Source organism: Phoenix dactylifera, unplaced genomic scaffold (assembly GCF_009389715.1).
Source record: "Phoenix dactylifera cultivar Barhee BC4 unplaced genomic scaffold, palm_55x_up_171113_PBpolish2nd_filt_p 000195F, whole genome shotgun sequence".
Lineage (NCBI taxonomy): Eukaryota > Viridiplantae > Streptophyta > Magnoliopsida > Arecales > Arecaceae > Phoenix > Phoenix dactylifera.
In genome coordinates, this window is record NW_024067719.1 from 523,798 (window position 1) to 533,775 (window position 9,978).

The window sequence follows — 9,978 nt, forward strand, 5'->3', positions numbered from 1 at the left end:
TATGCCATTAACTCGACAAAGACGCATCAGTGCGAGTAGCTCCCAATTAAAAACCACCGGTCGAGTCTGCCAAACTTACCTTAGACACCGACTGGTTAATCAATTTTGATTTTGACCATCCTAATGACTCGGGCTCAACCACGGAGCCTAAATCAAGTTCCATCTTGGTCTGATCAAAGACATGGAACCGATCAATCTATAACTATTATAAATTGAATTGAGTTATCTTGATTTGATCTAATTACTACTTAGTTAGATTTAATCAATTAACTCAATCATTCCATGATTTGATTCTAACCTTAGATCTAACCCAATTAGAGGACTTGACTTGAGCTAACCCAAACCCCCAAGACTTATGCAATTTGTCATTGAAATTCAATTCACAATTCTAGGTCACTTAATTCTCAATTAAGTGTAGTTTTATGAAAAAATTTTAGATCATTGTATAAGTCTTAAATCAGATGTTAATTACAAATTTTTAGTTCTTAAAATTAGATCTAAATTTGTGAATTAAACATTCTGATTTCATATTTAATTCATGTTTAAATCATCAACGATTTATGTTCATATATCACATATATAAACTAACATGAATTAACTTAAATAACATGCATTATAAGCATTTATTTTCAGATCTTATATGTCTTACAAAATCAGAGATTAAAAGGATCATAAATTGCATTTAGATCTAATCTAAATAAGTTTATGATATCATATTTTACATGTTCAATATATCACATATATTAATCATAAAACATGCATCACATGCATCCAACTTTCAGATCTAGTTAATCATGCAAAAATAGTAATTAAATCATTCATAAATCTTCTTTAGATCTGATCTAAATATATTTATAAATCTCAGATTTAATTACAATTATTTTAAGCATAAATTGTTTAAACATTCAACCTGGCTCTGATACCAATTGAAGGGAAAAGCCGGTTTTTGCATGCATGTAATTTTAAAAATTTTCAGAAAAATACAGCGGAAAGATAGAATTAAACTCTTTAATTCCAAGCATGAAAGGGAGATCATATCTCAAAAATAAATTATAGGAACGTTTAAAACTATTTATGTAAAAATAACTATAAGCATGATTAATCATAGAATTAGAAAATCAGCAATCCTTGTTAAGTTCTAAACCTAACTAAGATAAAATAAATCTCATACCTTATGATGAAGAGGTTGGATTTGAAGATCTGAAAGTCGAGCCTCGCAGCCACACACATATCTGGCCTCTACGGATGATCCACGCGAAGCTCCGGGTTGATCTGATCCCGCGGAAGTGCTAGCTTGCACAGAACCCTGCTGTGGCTGATTTTGTTCTTCCTAAAATCAATCAACCTTTGATTGATCTTATGAGATGAAGGAAGAAGATGAAGAAGGAGAAGAGGAGAAGAAATGAAGTGACCCTTTTCTGAATTTTTTCAGAACTCTAAGTTCTTAAAAAATCATAATCACTAAACCCTTGGCGTGGAGAGGAAGAGGAGAGAATTGATTCATAATGTCTCTCTTGCTATCCTTTTATAGATTGGGTTTAGGACTTCTCCTAATCTTATTAGGAGTATGGGACTATAACCCACCCTTGGATTAATGCCAAGTGTCCAATCCTTGTGCTCATAGATGCATGACATGTGTCCACTTAATCAATTGATTAATTTTCTAATCACATTAGGATTCCTAATCTCATTAGGAGAATTAATTGATTTGGAAGCATGCATCCTACGATGCCATGTGGACTTTAAAGTCCGCATAGTGTGAACATGACTTAAGTCATATTCATCCTACGATGACATGTGGTCTTTAAAATCCGCACAAATATTGGTTTAATCAAATTGACCCAATCATGAACCTAAATTAATTTGGGTCGAACCCAAATTGATTTGGCTCATTAATTCAGCCGAATTGCAATCCAATTGCAATTAATTCCACTTAATTCTTCATAATAATGACTCTTAATTGACTAGAGTCAAACCCTAATTTAGCCCAAATTGAATCTAATTCAATTTGGCTTAATTAAAGTCCAATAATTCAATCAAATTGAATTTATTAGTAATCCAATTACTAATTAACCCTCCAATAATTTAATAATTATTTTAATGCAACTTTTGCTTAGGATAATTTTGTCAATCGAATTGACCAAACTACCCCTGAATGATTTTTAATCATTAATCTGCCATTTGATCATCCTAGAAACTTCTATGCGTGTGACCCCATAGGTTCGAACCTAAGCCGGTAGCACAAGAACAACTTTTTGTACTAATCGAAATGACCATTTAGCAATGGTACCCGACGTCCGGATAGGACGAATGATCGTAAAGCAACATTCAAAAACCCTTGGACTATGGTTAACGTATAATGTGTCCCTATGACTCCTAAATGCCAGGATGACTTCAGAGTTCTGTCACCTCTGTAATAAGTGCATCCATGATGTGATTCAACTTTAGAAATCCTGTGACTTCTCACAAGGATTACCCTGGCCAAGGTTTTGCTAAATTGAACACAAGGCATTAAAACTGTTCCAGAAGGGGTCAATTCCATCTTGACTCACAACTGACTACGCAAGTACTTGACTATACCCAGTGACCTTCCGTCACTGAATTAGAAATTCAGGTAGTCTGGTACCAAAGTACAGTGAGTTGCTTGCTAGTCACAGATTGCAGTTTCAGGTCAGAGGGCCAAACTTATACCCATATCCACTCGGAACATCTCTTGACAGTAGAGCATTTCGGAATTGGTCACGTTCAGTGAAATGTACTCCTACACTTCACCTCTGTGATATATCAGTGTCTCCACACTCCTTGGTTAAGAGGACAACCAACGTATATGTCACACAACGACCTAATCTCGATAATGCTGTCGTCCTAGTAACAGCATATCATTTGATCGCGAACAGTTTTAAGGACTTGAAGATAAATCCTCCTTTATCATAAAACAAGTCCTATAGACTTCGTTCATTTGAAGATGTACAATGAAATGATGAACAATGCCAAATAACATTTTATTAATTTGTCAATTTATTTACAAAATTTAATCATCAGCGCACTGACGATTGACTCTTAGGATACAATTCCCAACAAACCAGAGGTCTCCGATTTTCTCATTATCATTGTGTTCCTTCTCTTTTCTCTATAAGACATCCTCTTTCTAGCTTAAGCATTGGAGGGCCTTGCTGAAGCTATCTCCGACAAGTTCGCTGACCTATTGTTGTTTTGTAGATTGACCTCAAGTGATCCATATCAGTAGTCAGAAGATGCAACAACACATTATAATCATCCAACTCTAATTCTTGAAGATGCATCATGCAAGACTTGAATCCATATTCCTAAGAAAAGAAATATGACCAATGACCATGTGACCATTGGAGCAAGGGCCATTTGATGATGAGTGCAGTCATTTTTAGAGGTAGGGTGCAAGGAGATGCCTAATGTGCATGGCTAGCTAAACCTTACTATTTTTGCTACATGGCTCAACCTTTAAGCTTAGAACTTTAACCTAGTCAACAAAATCCAATTCAACCACTCAAGCTAGCGTATTGGCCAAACCAGTAAATGAGAACATTTGTTGAAGGCTATAATTCATATATAAAACTTGTCATTTTTATGAATGGCCGTCGGGTGGATTTTTTCAGAAATTTTATCCATCTTGAACCATAATAGGATCTACTTAGCAAAACCCTATAAAGTTTAGGGCGGGTTTGGGATTTAAAATTAATACCCGATAGCATTTGAGATTGCCCCTTTGTACTTGCTACCCAAATCTGATTCTCTCTCTCTCTCTCTCTCTCTCTCTCTCTCTCTCTCTCTCTATATATATATATATATATATATATATATATATATATATATATATAGTATTAGGGGATTTGAACCTCCAACCTCAAAGTCTCTACCTTTAGCACTAAACTACAAACTTATTTATATTAATCCGGTGGGTTTGGATATCCAACCGTTTTTTGATGGCACAGGTTTGAGACTTTTAAGTAAAATTTTAATTGGATTTAGAATGCATTTGGGTAGTGATTTTAAATGGGTTTGGATATGGATAATATAAATTTTATAATATACTATGGCTAGTTGTATTTAGTTGAGAAAAAATGGCTTTTTATATAATTTTTCTTTAGGGGTAAGTTTCACTCGAAGTCTAATCATTCCAAAGTTTTCATTGAAAGTAAAAAAAAAAAAAAAAAAAAAAACATGTTTCATAAAAAAAAAGTAAAAAAAAGAAAAGGGGGGAGAAAAAAAATCTTCCGACGGATACTGGTAATCTTCTTTTAGTCATGCACAGTCGGTGTTGCCAAATATTTTACGCATTAATAAATTAACCCTAAGTCTTTGACAAATTTTACCTTATTTAAACATAATCACCTCCAATTAGACGTCGATTACTAATTTTCCTCTAAACCCAGTATTGGAGCCTTTATTTTTGGTAAAACAAATCCAGTCCCGCTCTCGCCGCCAGCCTCAGCAGATCCTCAATTTCAGATATCATCCTTATCCAATCCGGACAGCCAGGATCATTTGGTCAGCAAAATGATATTATCGATCAGACGGGGCCGGACGGTCTCGGCTTGACTGGAACGGAAAAAAACCGCAGTTGCAGGGTCACGTGGTTTGCCTGACCCTAATCAAAATCAAACCATTTCTTTTGAAATCGGACCACAACCAGTTCGACCGGTCGAGTCAAACGTGTCCTTGGATCCGATATTACATGCCGACATTGCCGAGAAAGGAATGTAGATCCGAAATTATTGCCTCTTCGTAATTCCATTTATAACCAATCCGGCGTTATTTGATCGGACGGCTGAGATTTCTTCTTAGTAGGCGTCGCCCCAAGAAAAGCCGGAATGGTAGTATGGAACCCCTCCCAAAGCCTCGCGCCATCCTCTCACTGCACTCTGTCTCTTTTTCCAGCGATGATACCCAACTCTCGCCACCGGCGATCTCAGTAGCCGGGGATTCAATCTAGCCGCCGCCGTAAATGAAGGCGCAGAAGGGCCACGGAGCCAAGCTCACGCGGACCCCTTCCTCGCTTCTTCGCTCCCCGACCCTCCGCTCCTCCGTCAACATCCTCTCCACCGTCGACGAGGCCGCCGCCGCCGACGTCGATGACTCCGACGAGAGGAAACCCCACCACCTCCGTGGAAGGGGCCGCCCCCACCTCCCCTGCCGCCCACTACTTCCGGCCTTGCTTCCCCTCATCTTCTTCCTCTTCCTCTTCGTCGTCCTCGTCCACCTACGTGACGACACCACCCTCCTCAGCAACCTCCTCCTCGCCGCCGTTGTGGTCTCACTCGCGTACATCGCCGCTCGCCAGTCCCGCTTCCTCACTCTCCGCTGCCTCGGGGTCCAGCGAGGCGAGTCGGTGCAGTGGTTCATCGGCGATGGCGACCGGGAGTCGAAGAAGAGAAAAATCAACGGGAAGATGGTCAGAGAAGGGGTGGAATTCTACAGCAACGGCGATTTCTACGAGGGGGAGTTCCACAAGGGGCGCTGCAACGGGAGCGGCGTCTATAATTTCTTCGACAAGGGGAGGTATGAAGGGGACTGGGTTGATGGTAAGTATGATGGGTATGGGATCGAGAACTGGTCGAGGGGTAGCCGGTACCGGGGGCAGTACCGGCAGGGCCTGCGGCATGGCTTCGGGTTGTACCGGTTCTACTCCGGGGATAGCTACGCCGGAGAGTGGTTCAGCGGGCAGAGCCATGGTGTGGGAATGCAGACTTGTTCCGACGGGAGCTGCTATGCAGGGGAATTCAAGTGCGGGGTGAAGCATGGCCTCGGATACTATCAATTCAGGTAACCGTTACTGATTGCTGTCAAATTGCTTCGCTAGAGAGTTAGTATTTTTTTTTTGGTTCTATGAGTATTGCTGTCCTCCGCTAGATTTTGAAGTCTTTATGCTTTTATTGATTAATTTTGTGAATTGAATGTTACTGTTTGTTACGGTGTTGATAATTTGAATGTCTTTTTAGAACAAAATTCATTTGGGCACCATGTGAGTGGAAATTGTAAAGTTTCGGTGTTCTTGGTATTGGAAAGTCATACTTTTTGCTGTTGACCAGAACTAATGGAACAGTAGAATATGTGCCCGAAGGAGGCTGGTTTTTTTTCTTGCTTGACTAAAACCTGGGTTAGTTGTTCTTATTTTTCCTGATCATTCCACCTTCGCAATGGCTGATACCCACCTGGATGTTGTAAAAAATTTAGATTTATTTCAGTTGCATAGAATTTGGTATACTTTAGCTGGATTTGTTCTACCATTTGTTGGTACCTGATATTATCTTATGTTTTTATGATCCTGTTGACCTCAACACATTATGCATAAATAAAATCCAAGAATCTTTATTTTTTTCTGTTAGAATAACTCATCCTGCTTATGGGAAAACATCATCAATATTCTTTTCTTGCTCTTTCTGATGCACTTTCAGAGGAACTCTAGATGACAGGACGATTTTAAACCTGAATATTTGGGGTTGCTTAGAATCAGACTCATAAAGCTATCCAGGTGGAGGAGAGATACATTTTTTTCTTTTTTTTCCCCCTTCCCGCTACTTGCGATCTTCTTCTCCTTTTCTTTGGTGGGGGAGTTTAGTTATTAGTGGTATATGGTTTGCAGGACTCTAGTGTCTTTGTCACAAATTTCAGTCTTTTTTGTTGAAGTTTAGAACAAGATGAAATCACTTTTTTCTGTTGGCACATTGTTATTTTTGGCATAGAGCCGTTATTGTTAAGTAGCTTGAGTGTGCTTGCTTCTTCATTTTCCTGAACCAAGTATGCTGTCTTTATTTGTTCTGTTTAATCATGAAGGTAAACCCTGAGGCTAAGTTCTGTGCTTTCTTTTGAGGTTATGAGTGTGAAAGTACTTTTGGCGCTTTATCATAAACATTTGTTCCCTTTTTTACTATAATATATCCAAACTGACCATGAATGCTATCACGAATATTCCCTTTTATCTCAGTGACTTATCCTAGTTCCTACTGTAATTTTGTTCTTTTCTATCTGGACCTTAGAACTGTCTTGAATTATATGGAGACTTGTTCTGCAGAAAGTTTCACTGTTACTAAGTCCTGTGGATTTTAGCCTGTTATAGATCTTATGCTTTTATTGCTTGCTGTTATAGGAATGGTGATCGGTACTCTGGAGAGTACTTTGGTGACAAGATCCATGGATTTGGAGTCTATAACTTTGCTAATGGTCACTGCTATGAGGGTTCATGGCACGAAGGGAAGAAACAGGGGTTTGGAGCATATACATTCCATAATGGTGACATAAGATCTGGAGGGTGGGACAGTGGAATTCTAATGAGCCCCTTACCACCATCAAACCAGGCTATCCATCAGGCCCTTCGGGTATACAAGCCTACACTTGGGTTTCCATTTTTCCCATTCATGTTCTTATAACATTGTGTTCTAAAGGCTCGATTTTTTTTATTGCACTAGGCAGCTCGAAAGGCTGCGGAGAATGCTATTCTCGTACCCCGGGTAGATGAACAAGTAAACAAGGCAGTAACATCTGCTAATAGAGCAGCGACTGCTGCCCGAGTTGCTGCAATCAAAGCTGTGCAGAACCGGATGGATGGAAAGTTCTGTGACACCAATGTTTAGGGCCAAGCTTTTGCTTAAATTGTACATATAAATACTTAATAATCGCCAGTCTCAGAGTTTGCAACCAGGCACGGCAAATACTTGCCTGGGTTTGAGAATAAGAGGTAGGCTCACAATTTTGGATATCTGGGTTCTGGAATGCATACTGCGGTCCCCTCTTGACTGTAACATGTACATAATTTCTTATGCGTATGTTTTGGGCGAGCTTTTTAATGCAACTTCTGCAGTTCTTTGTGTTTTCTACAGTTTCTAGATTTTAAATTTAATCTACAAGTGGGGGTGTGATCCCATGTGCTCAATAGTGATTGGGTTTGGATGTGCACACTCAAGTATTCATGGCTCCTCATTTCTCTTAGTTACTGCTGTTCACTCATTCTTCTAACCTTGGCTTCTGCATCTGACAACTACAATGTGTCACCTTTTCTCCTATTGCAACTGGACCACTTATTTTATATTGTCGCGTATAAGATTAACTGCTCCTTTTCCCTTTATCCCAGAAAAATTTCTCTGATTCAACCACTCTCACCTGCACGCCCCTGTTTATGCCATTGAGAAAGTGAATGGTGGAGTTTGATTACATGAGATAGTTGAACTTGGTTGCTTGCATGAGATGTTAGTGTGTTAAATAATAGTGGTTTCCATGGCCCAATGCAAGTACAGTGGACTTGCCGTTCATTGATGGTGACTCGAACTTGAAAGCCTCCAAATTTTCTGAAGGATGGTCATATGTTTCCTTCTGTTTATATTGGCCATGCCTATCCAACATCCTCAACTAAAAGCTTGCCTGTGCACAAAACTTCCCTCAGCTCAATGTGGACCATATATTTAAATCACAATGGTTGGTATACTATATCATATATTTATGGATTAATATATATTATATTTTATTATGTTTTTTTTTACAATACTATGTAATATTTTTTATAGTCAGTTTGTAATACTTTCTCAGTTTGTCTAGCAAACGCATGTTAAAGTTCTACAGTATTTTAGAAATATAGTTATCAAATAGCAAAAAATTTTTTTATAAAAGTTATATTTCGAAAACCTCTACTGCCAATGGCTCCTCCAAATGGGGCTGAGAAACTTTGTCTTGACATCTGAGGTTGAACTAAATTGATTTAGGGTTCCCAAGAAAAGTATAGGCTAGAGTGCTGACTGTATCATAGTTGGGTCAGGTTCTTGGCAGCAAGGATTAAGAATTTGGTAATGCAGTGGTCCCTTTAATGTTGGCTGATGTGATTAATGTTTTGAGTACTTGTGGTCACGTAATATTTTGCTCGTGCAGGAAGTCGTCAAAGAGTACACGGCTCTTCTTAAATATTCCTTGAACTCATAAGTGACTTATTCGTCATTCTATCCATTAAAATAGTTTTCAGTAGCTATCGGGTGTTACGGAGATGTGGAACTAAATTTCTGTTACATCAGCTAATGGATTAGATAAGTCAGATACGTGATAAGATTCTAGTTGAGCTATGATTATATATCTTTTTTTAATTTATATTTATTTATTTATTTATCTATTTATTGAGAAAAAAACTTCGATTGCATGTCTTGGGGCGTCACGTTGGGAGAACATGGGTGGGCTGTGTCTGGGCTTGGAAGGGTCAATATTTTTGCCAATCCGACAGTAGAAGACAATAACTTTATTTTTTAGTACGAAACTAACTTTGAATGGTTCAGAAATATTTTGGTCTGGTTAATGAATTTAAGAGGAAGAATCAAAAATTTGATTATAGTATTTTTTATGGTGATTTGTCCGTTTTTCTTCTTTTCTTTCTCTTTTGTTGACTGGGGAGGTTAGAGCTATTTACCCATCTAGGCCAGTCCTTAACGTGGAATCATGGGCAGACCAAGCCCATGTCCATGAAATCAGGGCCTTCTCCGGGGAATGAAAATTGATAGATATCATCTCTCTCCGAACTCTTAACTAGAAGGCCGTAGGGCAAGTGAGCCAGGTGCTCAGGTGTTTGTTTATTTAAATGCAGATTTTTGAGCTGGGCTATTTACTTTTAAGCCGTGTCTTATTATTTACTAGTAAAAAAGAAAAAAAGTTTTAGAACATTGATAGAGGACAACATTGCTACGGACAAATTATATCTTACGCTATATGCACCATGTCAGTGGGGCACCACACCAACCCTATTTTGACATATGAGCGAGCAGATTTTTTTGGAAATTTTTTATCAGAAGAGCGAGCCGAGTGCTCGGTTTTCTTTTTTCCTAATTTTTGCTGAGGCCTAGGTTGTGGTGTGTTGAAATCGGATTGGTGTGATGCACTGTTGACGTGATGCATATGGTATAAGATATAACTTTTCATACGCCAGTATTTTACTTATGGGATTTCTGACTAGCATTGCCATGTGCGAAAAGA

At 38.6% G+C, this 9,978-nt stretch overlaps 1 protein-coding gene across 2 annotated transcripts; it reads left to right on the plus strand.

Moving 5' to 3' along the window:
- Nucleotides 1–4,859: 4,859 nt before the first annotated feature.
- LOC103698608 (phosphatidylinositol 4-phosphate 5-kinase 5-like) lies at nucleotides 4,860–8,227 on the plus strand. Of its 2 annotated transcripts, none has more exons than XM_026801649.2 (3): nucleotides 4,860–5,799; nucleotides 7,124–7,352; nucleotides 7,447–8,227. In XM_026801649.2, the coding sequence occupies exons 1-3, from the start codon at nucleotides 4,982–4,984 to the stop codon at nucleotides 7,486–7,488; spliced, it is 1,089 nt and encodes a 362-aa protein (XP_026657450.1). In that variant the 5' UTR covers nucleotides 4,860–4,981; the 3' UTR covers nucleotides 7,489–8,227. The 2 variants fall into 2 exon arrangements, with proteins under 2 accessions (XP_026657450.1, XP_008778859.2); XM_008780637.4 differs by having other exon boundaries at nucleotides 7,443–8,214.
- The last annotated feature ends 1,751 nt before the right edge of the window (nucleotides 8,228–9,978 follow it).

Excerpts from the sequence above, each read along its gene's own strand:
- LOC103698608 (XM_008780637.4), top strand. The coding sequence starts at position 4,982 with ATGAAGGCGCAGAAGGGCCACGGAGCCAAGCTCACGCGGACCCCTTCC. Across the intron at positions 5,800-7,123 it reads CTCGGATACTATCAATTCAG|GAATGGTGATCGGTACTCTG; the intron begins GTAACCGTTACT and ends TTGCTGTTATAG. Across the intron at positions 7,353-7,442 it reads CTATCCATCAGGCCCTTCGG|GCAGCTCGAAAGGCTGCGGA; the intron begins GTATACAAGCCT and ends TTATTGCACTAG.